The sequence below is a fragment of the Euleptes europaea genome, chromosome 7 (assembly GCF_029931775.1).
Source record: "Euleptes europaea isolate rEulEur1 chromosome 7, rEulEur1.hap1, whole genome shotgun sequence".
In the NCBI taxonomy this organism is placed as follows: Eukaryota; Metazoa; Chordata; class Lepidosauria; order Squamata; family Sphaerodactylidae; genus Euleptes; species Euleptes europaea.
In genome coordinates this window covers 42,698,582-42,719,257 of record NC_079318.1, presented here as the reverse complement: position 1 = coordinate 42,719,257, position 20,676 = coordinate 42,698,582, and the positions used below count along the sequence as shown (strand labels likewise).

General features: G+C 42.5%; 1 protein-coding gene across 1 annotated transcript in view; it reads left to right on the top strand.

The window, feature by feature from the left end:
• Positions 1–20,676, top strand: part of ALK (ALK receptor tyrosine kinase) — a 665,036-nt gene that overhangs the window by 602,286 nt on the left and 42,074 nt on the right. The window contains 6 exon segments of the mRNA XM_056852389.1: positions 2,172–2,319; positions 9,633–9,764; positions 11,487–11,631; positions 16,315–16,373; positions 16,701–16,809; positions 20,464–20,565. Coding sequence (XP_056708367.1) covers positions 2,172–2,319; positions 9,633–9,764; positions 11,487–11,631; positions 16,315–16,373; positions 16,701–16,809; positions 20,464–20,565 — 695 coding nt within the window.

The window sequence follows — 20,676 nt, the reverse complement described above, 5'->3', positions numbered from 1 at the left end:
GGTGAGAAGAATTTTTCAAGGCTGGCATATAGTATGTACACGTATAAAATATAACCCCAAAGCAAAGGAGAAAAGTAGTAAATTATATGCACAAAAGTCTCATTTCTTTAATGTTAATGCCTAAGGAAGAAGCAAAATTCACCAGCCACCCCGGCCTGATTCTGCTTTATGATACATTTGCAAGTAGATCAAAAGTTTGAGGTCATCAATATACTGATGTTTTGTACAGGATATGGTACATTTGGGAGCTTGCATTTAAATAATTGGTGCCACCCATTTCAGAGTTACATGCTATGATGGTAACAATGTCCTCTACACTGGCATGACATTTATTCAATGTCAGTGGTGCCAGCTAACTTGAAACAGTGCGCCAGGAGAATAGTTTCAGATAGCAACCCTGCACTGCCAACCAGTCTTTATATGGGGCTGGTAAAGAAATTTCTCTAGGTCAAGGCTGGGAGGGGCATCATCTTCCCAGTGGCATATGGCTCATTCATTTCCATTGCTTGTTTTACCTGTGGGTATTACAGCTCATTCCACACAGAAGTTTTTTCTCTATTTTAGCAACTCGAATTGTGTGCCTTTTAAGCTCCTGTATAGTACAAACACTAGAGGCTTATAGGTTGGGTGGGTGAGAATCATGTGATTTACTGGTTGGAATCATGTGATTTACTAGCCATCAAACCATTTTACTTCTGTATATGTGGAGGCTTTGCGGGAAGTGGGGGGTAAATGAACAAAAGTTTGAAAAATAATGCACCATGCTGCATGTGGGTTATATTCTACCTCCTTTTTTGTTCTATTTTCCCCTTAACACACCCTATATCATGGTGTGTTGCCAATCTCCAGGTCATAGCTGGAGATCTCCTGCTATTACAACTGATCTGCAGCCGATAGAGATCAGTTCATCAGGAGAAAATGGCCGCTTTGGCAATTGGGCTCTATGGTATTGAAGTCCCTCCCCTCCCCAAAGCCCACCCTCCTCAGGCTCCACCCCAAAAACCTTCCACCGGTTGCGAAGAGGGACCTGGCAACCCTCCCCTCCCCCAAACCACCAGGCTCACTGCTAATAGCAGGAGTGAAGCAGCCATGCACGCATATTTGCCAAACTGGGTCTTTATTTTGGTATCTCTGTATCCCCTAGAGCAGGGCTTCTTAAACTCTTTCCACTCACAACCCCTTTTCGCCCGGGAAATTTTTTTCGCAACCCCAGGTATATAAAATAGGGATACAAATCAAACATTTACTGATAATAAATCGTAAAGAAATTTATTTTTTAAAATTAAAAATTGCAACACCCCCTTTCACATTCAGTTACGCTACCCCACGTAGGGTCACAACCCACAGTTTAAGAAGCTTTGCCCTAGAGGGAGTCTTTCTGTATATTGCTATTACTTGAGCAACTCTCACTTATTTCAACCGGATGATCACCAACACTCTCAAGAAGTGTGTAAATTTGCAGCCTGTAATCAATGGCAGAACAAATGACCTCTCTGTAGCCACGGGCTTTGACAAACGCAGCGCAGCCATGACCCGGGCTGTGCCGCTGCTTTTTCTTTCACAGCTGGTGAATGAGGCACTAGCGGTGTCTCTCTGGGTTCCTGCCTTTATTGCTTGTATGCAAAATCTACTCATACATCGAAAAATATGGCCCCTAATTGCAGCCAATTAGCCCTGCCAGCTTGCCTTGCTCGATAGTGCACCTCATTAGCCGTTATAGCTTCCTGCTGCAAATCAGCTCAATAGCTCCTGTTCATCATAGCATCTGTTCCAGGGACCCTATCCTGCGACCAGCGTTTCCTCTGCGGTGTCCGTTGCAACCTTACTGAAAAATGATTGTTTGGGTGACCGAAAGTGACATGAACATCGTCGGGTCAGATTCCAAAAAATGTCTCCTGCTTAGTGAGCCGCTCTGCAAACACTCTGTGACAGTCAAGCCCTAGTTTCAATCTGCCGGCCTTGGAAGAGTACCCTCACAGTCTATGTGTTATTATTAAAATAGTCAGGGTGACAGGCCCAAGATGAACAGATGCGTTAAAACTGAAGGGCTGGGATGAGGAAGAACCTGGAGATTTCAGATTCCATACCAAGAAAGCTCAGATTATTGTACTCGATGCAATAATTTATTCCATTTGCCCTTTGACTGATTCCTTCTTTTCTTTTCCTTCCAGCATCTCAGTGTATGGGGCAGCTGGTGGCAAAGGGAAAAACACCATAATGAGGTCACATGGTGCTTATGTGGTGGGGATTTTTAAACTCCAGAAGAATGACGCCTTGTATATTTTGGTGGGGCAGCAAGGAGAAGATGCTTGTCCTAGTGTAAGTGATCATCCTTCCTGATGAACATTTTTATTTACTGAACTCTTTGTGGGTTTTTATCATTTTAAACTTGTGTTTCTCAATATATTTCCTACTGGGTATGGCCTAAAGATTAGTCTGTGTTCCTAACCACTCTCCAATAATGGTGGCCCCAGAAGAATACTCTCCCCCCATGCTCCCAGGTAAATCTACATAATAAAACACCAGATTGGACACACTCCCGTATGTGGAATCAGAATGCATCTTTCTACTGTTGTGGGAAAATGGAGGTTCACGGAGGAGAGAGACCCAAGACCGTTAGTCGAGAGAACAGTTTTATTACAGCTGTGGCCCAGCCGCCTTAACAAGCATAAAAGACTGAGCCCCGATTGTACTGGGGAATGAACTTTTATCCTAATTCCAGGCTAAGACATGACACGTCACCATTTGGTGCTTATCTTGTAGTTTCACAGAGTCAGGAGCACAAGAGCATAGCAGTTCTATCCAGTCCCCTTTATCATTCACCATGACTTTTCCCCCACTGACTTAACACACAGAGAGCTTTTTGTACTGAAGCAGACCTTTTCCCTTGCTGTCTCAACACATTCACAGACAAGGAGAAGAGGCTATCAAAAACTATTAAATCAAAATACTTAAGCCTCCACATTCAGAGGAAGTCTATCTTGCTGTCTCACTACCCACCCCACCTGAAACACTTACACAGTGGCTGAATATCTGAATCAAGGATGTGCATGTACAGATTACATCATCAATTTTCTAAATAAAATTTATGATTGTACTGCCTAATTTGCAATCCCATATCCCGAAGATTGACATGAAGTCCCCATACAGATGTTTTCAGGCAGGGCAAGTACATCAGGAAGGAGGTTCAGGTAGCTATGCCATCACTTCATGTAGGTAGTGGAGTACAGGTAGGGATGTCCGTCTTTTCATATTGTCCTTACTTGAGTAGGGAAGTCAAGCTGCTCATTTCACTGGGAATCGATGATCCAAGCAATGTCACTAATAACCTGTTGTGTTCCATTGTTTTTTGTGTCACTTTCCCATGTTTTTTTCAACCTTATTTGTGGCCATATTTTAAAACATAATACACAGTTGCAGTGTCAGCCTTTACTGACCCTTTAAATTTTTTCCCCTTGACTGCCAGATGGTTCTTTCTTGTCATTCATTAATTAATTATAAATGATCAATTGGGAGGACAGCCAATAATATTTTCCTCTTTGCAAAAAGCCAAAGCATATTAATTTTGTGTTTTTTATTGTTGGTAATTCATACTCACGCTATTATACAATTGTAAGCAATAAAATTGAAAAAAAAAATGAGCAGTGATATTGGCTGAATACAAAATGAAAAGCATGACTTAACCCCCACTCCCCATCATCCCTAAAGGAACAAGAACTGATAATTAAGCATTAATTCATGAGTGCCCCAAGAGAACCAGCCAGCCATTAGAGAATAGGAAGCAATTAGGTAGGCTGAGGGAAATTGCAAGGAGAAGTGAAACTTTTGCTGAAGAAAACTACTTCAGAGTATCTTGCTTGTGGGGTCCAATTTTTAAATGCCACATGGAAGCTTTATTTGAATTCTTTTTGCAGCTGAATGCAGAAAAAAGGATGATTCAGCAGCTCAGAAAGGTAATAATGTGGAACCAACACTGGTTGCCAGTCTTGGGCTCCAACCACTTGATGCAGAGTAGTTAATCTTTAGATGGGTAGACAGTTCCATCCTAGCACTCTTCTGCCTATCTAACAGCTACTGCCAGGTGCATTATTGCCACTCCTGAGAAAGGCCATGTGAGGCATGGGAGCTGGCTCCTCAGGCAAGGTCCATTCTAGGAAACGTTATCTCCTGAGGTTCTGACTCAGAGGTTCCTGGCTTAGGGGTCTGTCTGCTGAGAGATTCAGGATCAGTAGCAGTTGGGTGGTGTTATGGTTGGTGCAGTTGGCTCCTTGCCCTCTGAGTCCATGCTGCTGAGGATGGTACTCTTGACACCACCTTCAGATGTTTCGTCTTCTCTGTCACTAAGGGTGCTTTCATACATCCTGAATAATGCATTTTCAACTCACGTTCAGTGCAGTTGGCAGCTGGATTTTACTGTGTGAAATGGAAAAATCCACTTGCAAACAATCGTTCAAGTGCATTGAAAGTGGATTGAAAGTGGATTGAAAGTGCATTATTCAGGATGTGTGAAAGTGCCCAAAGAATTCAGTGATTACGAGTGGGTCTGTGTTTGTGTTTGCATGAATGGATTGAATTCCAGGTGGATTAAATGTTAGCATAATAGATGAGATTAATCCAGGCTGTGTTTCTTTTTCTTTTTCTAATACGCATTTGAGTTTGGTTTTTGTCTTTGGAATGAAAAACTCTGGGATGAGAAAAAAGGGAGGCAATATCTTTTGAAATTGCATCATGTCATTTGCACTAGGCATTTAGTATTCAATGAGATTCTTGACATGAGCATCCTACAGGTGGCTAAGGTCCAGACAGCAGACACTTCTGCTATCATTACAAAGCAAGCAAAGGAAATTGGATCCATAGTACAAAAGCTAGGGAAGTATCAGGAAAAGTCTTGAACAAGGATGGTGTTCTATCCCTAGTTACGGCTCCCATCAATACAAAAGGTTAATATATTTTGGAGTGAGAGCTATCCAAACTTGGGCTCTAATTCTGTACCCATAATCTAGGCATTGCAGCGCACTATAATGCAAGGAGTCATTAAATTACAGGCCACTATAATCTTAGCAAGGATTTATTGAGTGCTAATGTAATTCTTTCAATGAGGCAAAGAGATTGCATTGACTTGTGGAAGTGGCTTTAACTTGATTGGATTGTAATCATGCCTTCGCTATGAAGGCTTCTTTTTAAAAAAAAAAAAAAATCTAGTTGTGATCAATTGGTTTCCCTGGATCGCTGCACTAAATTACTTGGTTAACCATCCCTTTTCCAGTTGTGAATTAGAATTAGCAGATTTTTTTTAATAGCACATACCGCCTTCTGGGGACTGGTTATGGAAGCCTCCTATTGATCAACAAGCATAACTTTTATTAAAGTATGAATTTAGGACCAAGTTGTTCAGGTGCTCTTCTCCTTGTAAAGTACTTCCAAGTAAAAGTTATCTTAACACAGAATTGGATTTAGTTAGTACCATTCAAATGAGTTGCATTATGGAGATCACTTCTTTCAGACTCTACAACGAGCTCCCTTCTATAAATTATGAGAGACTCCATCAGATGCCTTCATTTTTGGTACCATAAAGTCAGGTTGACCAGAACAATACTAACAGAGATTGCTTCCTGGCATATTTATATTTCTACCCCCTCCCCATTAAAAAAAAAAAATCACCCAAGGGTGACATACAGATCTAAAAATAGTAAAAAGAATTTCCCATTTAAAACAAAATGGCAACTTTAAAATACACACATATTCACCTTTTGATCAGATATTATTAAAAACTCAGACTTTACTTGGTGCTTTAAAATAGTGTTGTAGGTGCAACCTGAACTTTAATTTCCAAAGCAGAGATGTGTGTGTGTAAAGTGCCATCAAGTCGCAGCCGACTTATGGTGACCCCTTTTTTTTGGGGGGGGGGTTTCATGGCAAGAGCCTACAGAGGTGGTTTGCCAGTTCCTTCCTCTGCACAGCAACCCTGGTATTCCTTCGTGGTCTCCCATCCAAATACTAACCAGGGCTGGCCCTGCTTAGCAGCTGAGATCTGACGAAATCAGGCTAGCCTGGGCCATCCAGGTCAGTGCATAGCAGGGATACAATTGTAGAAAAGGCTTAGTCCAGAGCAGATACTTGCCTGGCCTCAAATAGTACTCCTCTTCTTCTTCTGTAAATGGAGCAAAAACATCCCCCCCACCAAAAAAAAATGTCAAGCCCAGTGCTTTTCACTGGCAGCAATTCACACATTCAACTGCAGAGACGTGATTGAGATGTTTGTGTAGGCCAGACCTTGATGTTCGGCCAGTGAATGTGTGAATTGACTTACTGAAAAGCATTCTGATGGAGGCAACATGGAAGTGTTCTGCCTGTGGTGTTGCATGATTTCTGCAATGGCAAGCTATAGTGTTCAAAGGCATAGTGATATATGAGATTGACCTTCTGTTTGATCCAGCAGTGCAGTTTTTGTAATGTGCCAGCATCTGAATAAGTTCTGAAGTGACTGGTGTCAACATCAGCTGATCCTGCCGCATATCCTTCTGGTGTTACAAGTGTGCTATATCCAGGATTTACGTGCCAGATTTACATATAAGCTAAACAAGCTATAGCTTAGGGCCCCACTCTCTTGGGGCCCCCAAAAAAATTTAAAGGAAAAAAACCTGGATGTACATTTCCAAAATATAAGATAAAAAACAAATAAAATAAAACCTACATACAGCAACAGTGTTTTGTGTTGTGTAGGCTCCTATGATGTAAGTAATTGGCCCTCCTGGTAGCCTGCCCCCTAAAATATCACTGGTTTGTTCATTTCTATATATAAATTACCATATAGCATATATTCAACACAAAAAACAGTGACAATTTGTTGTTGACAAAGGACAGCTGGACATATAAAGGGCCCCATTACCTTCAATAGCTTAGGACCTCATCAAACCTAAATCCGGCCCTGTATATCCTGGAACTAGGGGTGCCAGGTCCCTCTTTACCACCAGTGGGAGGTTTTGGGGGTGGAGCCTGAGGAAAGCGGGGTTTGGGGAGGTGAGGGACTTCAATGTCATAGAGTCCAATGGCCAAAGCGGCCACTTTCTCCAGGGGAACTGATCTCTGTCGGCTGGAGATCAGTTGTAACAGCAGGAGATCTCCAGCTAGTACCTGGAGGTTGCTGCTATGAATCTCCACCCGTGCTGTAGGCTGTAATAACAAGCCCCAGTGCTGTTTTTTTGCCTTATTATCATCAGTACCTGGAGGTTGGCAACCCTACCTGGAACCCTAAGATCGTTTAGAGAGCCAGAAGCACTCAGGGAAACAATGAAATAGTCCCACTTACCCAGAACCTCTTCCTTATCATTTTTTCAGGCACATTGTTAATTGACTTCCAGTAACCATTTACTGTTCAAGACCTTTGGGTCAAGGGAGCTTGAAAGAAGGAAAGGAAAGGAACGACTTCCAGTAAGGAAGTAATTCTCCTTTGCCCTACACAGGGGAAGATTTAGGGTTGCTGCTGTGCTCTGCAGCCCAGCCAAGCTCACATACAGGGGAAAATTTGGGTGGAAATACATGCAGATAGGCAAAGGAGCAGACCAATGTTCTGGACTCTGCTACCTCTCCACCATCACCAGATTTGTGCCTTTATTTCTCTCCCTGTGAGATAGTTCCAATAATTAATTTTTACTGAAGAACTTCTTGAAATCGGCATGATGGCCAAATGTTCTTATTATTGGCAGAAAAGAGGGCCTTTTTCCCGATAATCTTCTTTGCATGAAAAAAAAATGCCATCAGTTTATGGGACTGTCAGCCTAACACTTCATGAGCACCAAATTTACTTTGAATTGATTGCATTAAGCAGCACATTAGCCTTGCTAGTAAGCAGGGCAAGAGTGTAGGTTCTTCTTCAGCTAGCTCTTAGTCCATTATCTATTCCTTTCCTAACTGGTGTGACCAAAGTAACAGCAATTCTATGCCCCACTGCTTGTAAGTACGACAAGGAGGGGAAAAGTCAGAAGGCACAAGAAGGAGAGAGGCTTGCAGGTGATAAAATTTTATATTAGAAACAAGTTGATGTAATATGGAAGATCTGTGTCAAGATTTTGTTACTTCAAAATGTGTGAGTCTTCTGATTTGATCAGGGAAGAAGAACTAAGGAGTGGGTTATTATTCTCCACCCACCGACCCATTGTATCTCCAGTCTAACACTCATACAAGCTGCTATTAGCATCTCTTAGGTAGTGGAAATAACCCTAACTTCCATTGGCTTCCATTTTAAGTTGGTCAAATTGACCAAAATCCATTTTGTCTAAAGACCAAAAGCCTTTCTGTGTCCCCCACCTCCACTCTTTATCACAAAACCTGTTTATTAGTAAGTCAATGTGGAATTTCCTTTGTGTCTGATACCTCAGTTACAACCTATTTATTTTAAGTGATATGCTAATTGTCTGAATGTTAAGGCTTGCTAGGAGAATCTCCTTTCTTGCCAGACAATCCCTTGGGTGACAATGTATAATAACCTGTCTCTATTAATAAAATGCCCACAGGTGCTTGATTTTGAATTATTTTTGCATTACTTCTGGTGATGGTCTGTCTTAACTTTTTATTTCGTGGACTAAAACGCCACACCTTCCAGTCAGTCCTAGCTGTCGTTAAGTGAAGTTTATTCAGTCCTAGCTGTAAGATTTCACACCACTGGGACACTTAAATTTGGCTCTCTTGGTAGTTTGTGGAGATGGTTGGAAGTTGCTTGATGGAAGCTTAGAGTTCTTTGACACCCTGAGCTCTTTGGGCAATGTATCCAAAATAGTTGAACTTCCTGCTGCTTCTCCAATTGGAAGAGGCTATGTGGTGAGGAGGCTATCTTGAGAAATGGCCTAAGGCAAAGGATTGTACGAGCATAATATGCAAATTTTAAATCTCTCCCCTCCTTCCTCGGCATCAGTCATTTTAGGAAAGCTTGCACTTTCCCCCATTTTTTAATGAGTTGTTTGCTTTCTAACTTTTTAAGAAATGTCATTTAAAGTTTCAATTTTCATTTTATAGTAGTGTATATTTTTGGGATCGTAAGACCATGCCTGGGGTTTAAAACTCTGCCTACCTACCGGACAGATGCTCTAGTCATTCTTATCAAAGTTTCTCCCTGTTAATATCGGTGTTTCTTTTGTTCTGTATATAGGAAGATAAGAATAAGGTGTGCTGCTTGCCTAAGAAGGATCAGCTGGTGGCAGCTTTTCAAAGGTTTCAAACTCTTAATTGGGGTCAGAGAAAGACAGCTCAGTTGGGAGTGCCGGGTCTGGGACAGTAGAGCACTCTGCATGCTCCCAGAGGCCTGCCAATCCTTCCATTACACATGTATGTTTTGCTCAGCAGGGCTAATGGCTTCAAAGGAGAGGGTAATTTAGTGTTAGAGGAAAAGGTTAAATATCCTTTTCCTATTAGCCACTTTTCAAAGTTAAATTATCCTCCTCACACAGCTGTTTTGAAATGAAGACGTGGAGAGCCTACTTTTTTGTGAGGAAAGGCAGGACAGAATCGTTTTAATAAAGGAACGGCCGAGAGAGAAATGTCCATGGATCTCCTGTGCTGCAGTTATTGTGGCCCTGGGTGCGTAACGAAGCAACGTTCTTGCTCTCTGAACTTGGACTTGTTCTTTTCGCCTGCAGACCAACCCAACCATACAGAAAGTCTGCATTGGAGAGAATAACGTGGTTGAAGAAGAAATTAAAGCAAATAAGACCATCCATGAATGGGCAGGAGGAGGTGGTGGCGGTGGAGGAGCTACTTATATATTTAAGGTACACACAGCTACAGGCCATACAGATGTCTTGAGCTATCCCTTTCCCCCTGAATGGACCAGGTTTATTGATTCTCCCTCCAGCTCATTCTTTGGAGGACTTAGAGAGAATATGAGCTTGGCCTTCTTGTGAGCTTTTGAATTGCAACTCGTGCTGTCCAAGACTTTTTGATCGGCGTTTCCTTTTTGTTTTAATTCTCAATTTTCCTGTTATTCAGAGTTTTGATTATACATTTCAAAATAGCACCCTTGCAGCTTTCTGTTTGAGAGGCCATGCCTCCCGGAAAGGCTAGGGCAGGAAAGATGAAGCCTGGTGGACTGATAACACACCCAGTTCAGTCTGTGCCTGCTTAGAGGTTCAAGATAATAAAGGTAAAGGTAGTCCCCTGTGCAAGCACCGGGTCATTACTGACCCGTGGGGTGATGTCACATCCCGACGTTTACTAGGCAGACTTTGGTTTGCCATTGCCTTCCCCAGTTGTCTACACTTTACTCCCAGCAACCTGGGTACTCATTTTACAGAACTTGGAAGGAGGGAAGGCTGAGTCAACCTTGAGCCAGCTACCTGAAACCGACTTCCGTAGGGATCGAACTCAGGTCGTGAGCAGAGCTTTTGACTGCAGTACTGCAGCTTACCACTGTGCGCCACGGGGCTCTTTCAAAATAGTACACATCCACTTGTTATCTTGTTAGTATAGTGACTTTCCTTGGGATTTAAAATGTTTCAATGCACGTTACTTAGTTTTCCAAGTGCCAGGAAAGTCTGTGTTTTTCTATAATATAGACACTGGGACTTTATCACCAGAAACTTTATCCCGGTGTAGGAAATCTTTCTGGGCCAATCGAAAATGTTAGGCGTGCCAACAAACGAAATGGCTTGCACTTTGCTGATGATAGTTGTACTTTGCCAGACCTTGAAGCAAACCAAGCCCCAGCACTGCTGCTGGAATCTCAGGGATTCACCTTGGACTTGGTAGGTCTGGGAGGCGGTGACAGACCTAAGTCATGCTTGTTGCCCTCTCCTGCACTGTCAGCCCCAGCAGTGTTGCCGGTGCCTTGGTTGCTTGGACAGAGTGCCAAGTATAAGTGGTGCTACTGGCATGCATGCCGGAGATTGCCGACCCCTTCTTTGTACCATTGATTCCATGTACTTGAGGGTGAAATTGTGTTCCAGCATTACTTAGTCATAAGGCAACCCTTGTTACCCAGGTTGGTGGGTGCCATGCTCTGAGTGGTAGAGGGTTAGGACTCAGGGGTGTCAAACATAAGACCCGCGGGCTAGATCCGGCCCCTTGAGAGCTCTTATCCGGCCCGCAAGCCAGCTGAGGCAGCCACCCTGCCTACTCTTGATCCTGGCTGGTGGGGCATGGCCCAGCCCGACCAAGTGGCATTTATGTCATATCCAACCCTCGTAACAATTGAGTTCAACACCCCTGCTGCTGATACACTCTCACAGGTGACAGAGGCCAGCAGCTGTCCTGGATGTATTCCATTGCCCGCGTATTGCTCCTTTCACTAGTACATTAAATGGTAGGACTAATGGTCTCTATTAATCTTTTGAGTACAAGTACATAAATAAAGCAATAGCAATTTGGGATGCTCAGCAGTCTTGGGGGGTTTGCATTGTGTAGCATGCTGTAAGTAGAGCGTAGGGAACGAACATGTTGCTTGTGTGTCTGACGCAGCTAAAATCCAGCTTCGTTTCTCAATTCCACCTGTTCAGATGGAGAATGGAAAGCCAGTGCCCTTGATCATTGCAGCAGGAGGTGGTGGCAGGGCCTACAGGGCAAAAGCATTTACCTTTCTCCCAGAAAGGCTGGAGAATGATACCATTGTCCCAGGAGACAGTGGAAAACCAGGAGCGGCAGGTAAGAAATAGTCACTGATCCATTCAAAGTTCCTTGCCCAGCCATAAAGAGAAAGTTGATAAAAACCATTGGCAGTGAGCCAGAGAAGCAATATCATGTGAGTAGAGCTTTGCTTGGTGTTCGTGTGGTATCCTTTTTTGTTGTCAAAGAAACAAGCAGATCCAGTCTGTCTCACCAGCATGGAAGCTCTTGCAGGGATAACTTATCCCCCAAAAAGGTCCATCTGCCCATATGGTTCTCCCCTGTTCATGTATATAATTTATTTGGATCACAAACTACCATCATTAGCAAAGAAGAGCAGCTCATGAGTTAAAAGTACAAACGTGGCATCCACAGCTGTGACTTTATTTCCCTGCTGTGTCACAGACCGTTTGTGTCACCTTGACCAAATAACAAATATTGATAAAGGCTTCTTTAAAAAATAAGCTACTTATTTAGACTTTTAACAAATGTTTGTTGTAGTGGGGGAATTAAGAATTATTGAAGCTGTGACTTTTGACCTATTATTCAAAGAGGGCTCCCCCCCCGCCACTGCCCCCCCCCCAAAAAATAGGCTTTGAACATTAGAATATACTATAGTTTAGGATAATTCTTGATTATAAATCAAACCAGGCATAGATTTAAGATCAGTTAGTCCCACCTTACAGCACATATATATCCCTTCACGCTCATAACTGGACATGTTAAACAGTAGATAATTAAACTTGTTAAATATTATTATGGGACACAGCCTCTATGTTAACAGAGAATAGTAGTTATTCGAGACTGATCTAAAATACAGGGATAGGGTCTTGCTTATGTACCTGGAATTTAACATAGGATTGTGACTGTGCTTCTGTAACCTGTTTTATTTTTAAATGGGGAAATCTCTCCATATTCTCATTTGTTAGCCATCCTGTTGTACATACCCAAGCCCAGGTAATTGTTGCCGTTATTCGTTTATTTATTTGAGAGATTTACAGGCTGCCTCTCCAGCTTCCTGCTTGAGGCAGCTGACAAAAGGAAAAAAGCAACAAATAAACACACAACATGCACAGTCATAAAAACCAGTGAGAAAATTATTGATAAAACTTTCATAAAAGGGTATAAGTAGCAGCGTAAAGCCCTGACCTGGATGGCCCAGGCTAGCCTGATCTCATCAGATCTCAGAAGCTAAGCAGGGTCAGCCCTGGTTAGTATTTGGATGGGAGACCACCAAGGAATACCAGGGTTGCTGTGCAGAGGAAGGCACTGGCAAACCACCTCTGTTAGTCTCTTGCCATGAAAACCCCCAAAAAGGGGTCGCCATAAGTCGGCTGCGACTTGAAGGCACTTTACACACACACAGCAGCGTAAAAACAGCCACCAGTCATTCAAGAAGTTAAATTAGTCATAAAAGCACTAGTACACAAGCCATGAAACAACTGGCAAAAAACAATAGGGTTAAAATTTTAAGTAAAAACCTGGGCAAAAAGAAATGGTTTGGCCTAACATCAGGAAACAACTGAAGGAACACCTCTATACTAAATATAAAACCAACAAGGTCAGTATTTCTTGGTGTCCTATACTGACTTTGTTAGCTAACATCGGGAAAGCCAGCGTGGTGTAGTGGTTAAGAGCGGCGGACTCTAATCTGGAGGAACAAGGTTGGTTTCCCCACTCCTCCGCATGAAGCTAGCTGGGTGACCTTGGGCTAGCCACAGCTCTCTTAGAGCTCTCTCAGCCCCACCTACCTCACAGGATGTCTGTTGTAGGGAGGGGGAAGGAAGGTGATTGTAAGCCGGTTTGATTCTTCCTTAAGTCATAGAGAGTCGGCATATAAAAACCAACTCTTCTTCTTCTAAATGACAGTAGGATCGGTGTCAGGTGTGCCTCAAGAGGGAAGGCACTCCAAAGGCACCCACTGGAAAAGGCCTCTCCCTAGCTGCCACCTGCCTCACTTTTACTGGCAGGGGCTTAGAGAGAAGGGATTGAGAAAAACATCTTAACTAATGGGTTGGATGGGACAGGAGCAGAGTGCTCTTCAGGTACCCCAGTCCTCAAGCTGTTTAAAGCCTTAAAAGGAACAACCAGCCTTTTGAATTGTGCCCTGAAACAGTTGAGCACCCAGTGCAAATCTTTTAACTCAGGAGTGATATGATTCTTGTTAGGGTGGTGATCCAACTAGTCTTGGCAGTAATCTTGGTAATGATTATGAAAGTAGTGAAAAGGAATGTTAGTTATTCTGCATTATTTCAGACTGAGTGATCCTGTGAATGCTCCAAGATCTCTGCGCTGTTCAGTATTTGTTTCTGATCTTCGCTGCTGTTCATTTACATAATACATGTCTAGTATTAACTTTGTTAATATGTCCTTCCATACCAGGAGCTGTCATTTGCAAAAATATTTTTGACACTGCACTCTGGCCATTGTCTTGCACTCTGCTCCCCTCCTTCTCCAGGTTCTTTAACTTTCCTTATTTTGGAGTCTCTGTCTCACATAGATGTACCTATTCCCTAGTCTTATGAACAGGTCTCTTTTCAGCTTCGTTTCCTTTTTAGTTCTGATGTTAGTATGACTGGTTATTTCACAGTCCCTTGCAGAGTCCTATTTCCAAAGAGTTTCCCCCCTTTTTCTGATTTTGCAAACCCATGCAAAGTAAAGAGGCTGCATGTGCATACTCATATGCAAATTGGATGAGTTATTTTAAAAGCCACCATGTCTACTCAAACAATGGAAAGCAGACACCCTGAGGAGGAAGCAAAGAGTACATGTGGTATAAACAATTCAGAAAGCTGTCATATTATTGCAGAGGAACAGCAAGAAATTGATGTCCTGTGATCAAATAAATAAAGATTTTATGAGAGTTGTGTGGGTAGCGACACAGAGCATGTTTCTCTATGCATCGCTTCCCCATTGATGAAGAGATTAAGGTATTTAATTCACAAAAGTGTGATTAGGATGTGTATATTTAAGAGGATGAAGAATTCTGAGACTGCATTAAGAGTCACAATAACCTGTGGTTTACCAGGCATAAGTAACCCATTCTTGTTTGTGTGTAAACCAAAGGTCATCTGTTTCTAGCTTTGCAGGGAAGATTTCCCCGCTATGCCAGCACCCCTGTGGCTAGGCAACCAAAAAGGGTAGTTCTCTTCAACAAACTTTGGTTTGTAAATTCAAACATCACCACAAACCACAATTAGTTCAAAAGGTGGTTAACAAGCCCTGGAGTCCTGGCTTGGTGCCATCCAGCAAACCTTAAGATATCCAAGCATCACAACCCAGCTGGGGTTTGCTCAAACCACAGTTTGTAAATACTGTTTATTGTGATGCCTGAAAGCAGCCAAACTTTGGGATAATAATAATGATTAGACTTTGAAAGTCTACAAACAGAATCATCGCACTGTGTTTCCACATGCAGAAGCACACTTGAGCATGAGACATTAAGCTACCTGAGGGACAGCGGACAAGTAGGTGGCGCTTTGGGTTAGGAAGTGCCTAATTAGGAAGACACTCTTTTGGTAGCACATTTTCTTCTTCATGCAAGATTTAAACGCAGCCTGCTTGAACAGGAGAGAAGCTCTCCCGTATGCAGTAAACAGCTAGTACAGATGGAAGATCTTTTGAGCCTGGCATATGTAACTGCCTACAGTGGACAGATGAATAGCACCAGCAGCTCATTCATCATTTTGACGGAACAAGCAAATTTTACAATAGATAACTAATGCCAGCAGTCTGACTTTGGCCTTGCCATGGTGAAATTTAAAGCGCTCAGTGAGAAGCCAATGACCGTGGGCCGAGGCCGTACAGTCACTGAGCCAGTGAGAGTCTTCACGTGATGGCAAAGCAGGCATGGGCTCGCGACCTCACAGAGAGAGCCGCTGTATATGGTGCAGATGCTCCGTTCAGGCATCAGATTTGCACGAGGGTCCCAGTTGCCTGGGAGAAATAAGGGATTATATATAGCTTGATCATGATGGGAAGCCGTGTCAGTCTGTCACTAACAGTAGAACAGAGCAAGGGTCCAGTAGCACCTTAAAGACTAACAAAATTTCTTGTAGGGTATGAGCTTTCGTGAGCCGCAGCTCATTTCTTCAGATACCCTGCAAGAAATTTTGTTAGTCTTTAAGGTACTGCTGGACTCTTGTTCTGTTCTACTGTAAGAGATTATATATGTTTTAAATAAATGTTTAAGAATCAAATAAATATCCGTGGGGTCAGATATTGCCATGCAGGGCCAGTGTCTCTACATTACACTATCTCTGCAGTATGGTAGTGCCCACATCTCCACCACTCAAACAGTCTTGCTTACCTGGAAAATGTCTTAGCTGTCCCATGTCCTCTCAACCGTCTGCAGTAGAGTCTGATTACGGGATTGTTTGAATAGAAAAAAGGTCTGCTTCTCTGTGTCTCTCAGAATGGCCACCACAGAATGCATACAAGCAGAAGATGGAGCACGGCCTCAAAGACATTTCATGTTGTGAAATATGGTCTGTGGTTGGAGACCGTCCTCTTTTAGCAGTGTTGGCCAGAGGGGCTGACAGTATCCAGCAAACCCTTTATGTAAACTGTTTTAACTTTTCCCCAAGAATTCTGTGTTTCAATTTTCCTACCATTCTACAATACAGTTTTGGGCTGTCCTGCTGCTTGTGTTGGGAAGAAGATAATGGTCACAGGATATGTCCTAGTGACCCTCTGTTAATTGGCACTGTATTAACTCCCCAGCATCAGAAGTCGAGGTCATGTCTGGTCTGCAAATGATATTATACTAAAAATACAAATAGGTTAAAGTGTCATTTTTTCCACCACAGATTCCTGAGACTTTTATCTTTCGGGGATGAATGGGTTTCTAACAGAGAATTCTTAGTCCTCCCTCCCAACAACTCTCAGGATTTCTTGGTTCTGACACTTAGACCATTTAAAACCTTGCTTGCATTTGTATTGAAGATGTCCCCCAAGGTCCTTATTCACTGAATCCCTATACAGTCTTTGTTAGGAACCCCGTGTCACAATCATGGTATTGGGGATTGGTCTTTGGACTGCTGGGGGGTCTGCATTTTCAGATGCAGCAAAAACTGACATGAGCTGCTTTTCCTTCTGTTAAACTGCAGGTGGTGGAGGTGGCTGGAACGATAACACTTCCTTCCTCTGGTCGGGAAAGTCCCTGCTGGAAGGCGCTACCGGTGGAAAATCCTGCCCCCAGGCCACGAAGAAGTGGGGGTGGGAGACAAGAGGGGGTTTCGGAGGGGGTGGAGGGGGGTGCTCCTCAGGTGGAGGAGGCGGAGGATATATAGGTAAAGTGGCTTCGTGTTCAAGGTGTCCCTTCCCCTCCCCTAGTGTTAATGCTCAACATAATGCTGAAACAAAAATATCCTATCGCTTACATACCTATACCTATATTTATTTATTTGAATGCTATACAATCCATTGTATTTATGCAGGGGGGGTCTAAGAATCTGCATGGCCATGATTGTACCAATTTGGCTATCCTTTGCTAGAATGGATATGTTTGAGGTTGAATCCTGAGCATCCCAGTGGTTTTATTTGGAAAATAAAAGTTCTTAGCCCTCACGGCTCTGGGAAAAAAAGAGTTAAAATGTGTGGACAGCTCCAGCCAAAAGATCAAAGATCAGGGAGGATACAATCCCATGAACCTCCAGTGCTCAGAAGGGAAGGATGTCTGCAGCCTTTATAGTTAATCACTCTCCAAAATGTCGCATATATTTCTTCCTGCCCTTTATCTAAATCCCTGATCTTTTTAAAAAAAAAAAAAAATCAAAATTATGCCATGATCCCAAGTTTTTAAACCAGCGATGAAAAACACAGTTCATATACGTTTATCTGATTTATTTCAGACATGATTTTCCACTTTCAAACTGGTGGGGAGAAAGGTTTGTGCAGAATTCTGGACCCCCTGTGTATATGTTGCCTTCTCACTGTAGGTGAACATAAGATAATTTTACACTGTAGTCAAATACCATCAGCAGCAAAACAATCCCAGATTTCATATTCTGAAAACTGAGGGCATGTCCACGTGTTTTGCTGGGGCTTGGCTGACACTAATTTATTGCATTAGATATCAGAAATCGGAATTGCAACTCTGCCAAACTCTGCTGTGATACTTACTACTTAAAATGCCCGTTAACGCTGGTGGCACAATCCACATGGGAAAATACTGGGCAAAATTAACCCAAAGTGCCCAAATTGTGGGAATTCCTGTCACGTGGACATGCTATAAGCCTTCAGAGTCATGACGTTAACTATGAATCATGAGGATGTGCTGAATTTTTTTTTCTGATCAATGGAGAAAAACAGGAGCCATTTGCTGTGCTTTATTGCAAGAAGGTATTTCTGCCACCAACATATGAAATGTAGAAGACAAGTATTTCAGTCTTCACAGCCAATTCTTGGCTCCCTTGCTAATGTCTGATATTTGGCAGGGCAGCCATCGCCACAGCAGAGCTGGAGGCCTACTGCCACCCCACATCTTCTCATCTGTGGGTGGTCTCCCATATTTTAAACATTTCCTTTTTGACTACACCATGGAATATGGGGCAGGCTGTGGTGAGGTAATCCTCAAGTAATGTTGTTTGTTTTGTGACTGGTTACTTGAATGCTGTGACACTTCTTGGAATCATGTTTAAATTGTACTTACCACATCCTGATAAATGTGAAATCATGTTTAAACCAAAACATGGCAAATTGGTTCCCAATACAATGCCAATAACTGCCAAGGCATTCAGAAAGACCTGTCACCACATCAAAACAACATCACCTTATGGTGTTTTCATCACAGCTATTACAACCTCAATCCTACCTTGGTTGCAAGGAAGCAATTTATTCATGTTTGAAACCTAATTTAACTGTTATGTATATTAACATGCATAAGAGCCAGTGTGGTTTAGTGGTTAAGGTGTGGGACTAGGATCTGGGATCTGGGGTTCGAATCCCCCACTCTGCCATGGAAACTTGCTGGGTGACCTTGGGCCAGCCACACACTCTCAGCCTCGACCCTGGCAAGTATTTGGTTGGGACTCCCAACTTGGGAGACCGCCAAGGAATACCAGGGTTGTGATGCAGAGGCAAGCAATGGCAAACCACCTCCAAATGTCTTGTCTTGACAACCCTACAGGGTCGCCATAAGTTAGCTGTGACTTGATGGCAATATATATAGGGTTGCCAACCTCCAGGTACTAGCTAGAGATTTCTCGCTATTACAACTGATCTCCAGCTGATAGAGATCAGTTTCCATGGAGAAAATGGCTGCTTTGGCAATTGGACTATATGGCATTGAGGTCCCTTCCCTCCCCAAACCCTGCCCTCCTCAGGCTCCACCCCAAAAACCTGCTGCCAGTGGCGAAGAGGGGCCTGGCAACCATACAGTGCTTCTGAATAACGTGATTATTTAAGTTTGCAAATGTGCTTTTTTCAGTTCTCTTAACTTTCCTCAAAGTAGAGTAAAATAGTGATTTGAGGATTGGTGGAGTGAAATAGGAACTGGTGATGAGAAATAAATAAAATGAGAAATAAATAAATAGTGATTTGAGGATTGGTGTTGTGGAATAAGAACAGGAACTGGTGATGACTAAGGAATCTGTACCATATGTAATAATAAGCTGGCATCTGAATGTTATGACCTTGTGGTAGCTCCATAATATTTGTCACCATCTCAGAATGGCTATGAGAATCTATATTCCTCTATCCTAGATGTCTATCCTAGATGGGGTCCCCATGACCAAACGGAATAAAGAAGAAAAGCAAACTGGTTATTGCTTTCCTTGTACAAAGGCTTGACTTTCTGCACGTTGCTTTTTTCAATCTTTCAACCAAATGACTATGTGCAGATTTATCGTGTAGCATTCCCCAAATTGTAATTTTTTGTGCTCAATGGCTCAGTGCTTCATTAATACCAGAAGTCTTATTAAACTTGAAGCCTCGGAAGTGAAAGCCTAGAGGCACACTAAACTTTGATCCACTACAGTCTCAATTGAATTTGCCAGATGGATTCTCTGTCAGGTGCTCCATATTTTGCAATAGAGATTATTAGCATCATTCTTTTGCCTCATGTGGTGACAAATTCCATCATGGTTGCCATGCTAGCCTGTTGCAGCAAAAAGAGTATTGGGACACAACTGTATTACATATACATTCGTGGGCCAGAGTCCATTTTATCAGCTGCACTCCCACTGGGCATGAATGGATATAACAAGAGCAATTGTGTGCACAAACAACACCTGAAGATGGGACACTACCTTTGTCATGAGTGAGTCAATCTTTAGGCTTTTATTGAGTAAAATTTCCATAGAGTAAAATTTGCTAATGAATTCCCGTTCAGCAGCTTTACCCTGTAATCACATTTGAACCTTTTGGAGGTGATCTTTAAAACCTGCAAAAAGCAATCCTGGAAGAAGGAAATGCTTTCCCAAGGGTTTCTGAGCCTTACTATCTTAGATGTGTGATTTGTGTCTTTTTTTTTCTTTTGCTCAGTGGCTTTTCTGTTTGGCCTACGTTAAAATGGTATCTATGCAAAAGAAGAAATAGAGTTGGCTGGAGGTAGTTCACGCCCACGCTAACTGGGTCTTGTATTCACTTGACTGGATTTTATATTTGTGTTCAGTATAGCACTATAATGCACTTTCTGATGCTCCTTGCATCTTTTGGCCTTACTTTAACAAAAGTGAAATTAATCTACTAGATACTTAGGACATATACATTTGTCCGCTCAAGTATCTGATAAAGCAGTCTCTGGCCCATGAAAGCTTATAGCAGGCTGTGTTTGTGGGTTTTTTAGGTGCCCCCAAATGCTCCAGTATTATTTATATTTTTAATTCAGCAATATAATGATATTCTAAGCTCTTTTCGTGTTGTCTGTAGGTGGCAATGCAGCTGAACTTAATGATCCAGAGATGGATGGAGAGGATGGTGTGTCTTTTATTAATAGCAAATATGGGTCATTGTATACCCCGGCTTTAAAAGGTATTTTCATCAAACAGGGAGTGATTTTCATTTATGTGTTTGCAAAAAAAAACTTGGAGTTTGGAGAAAGAAGTTGGACTGAATATAGACATCCTGTCTCCTGGAGAAGGC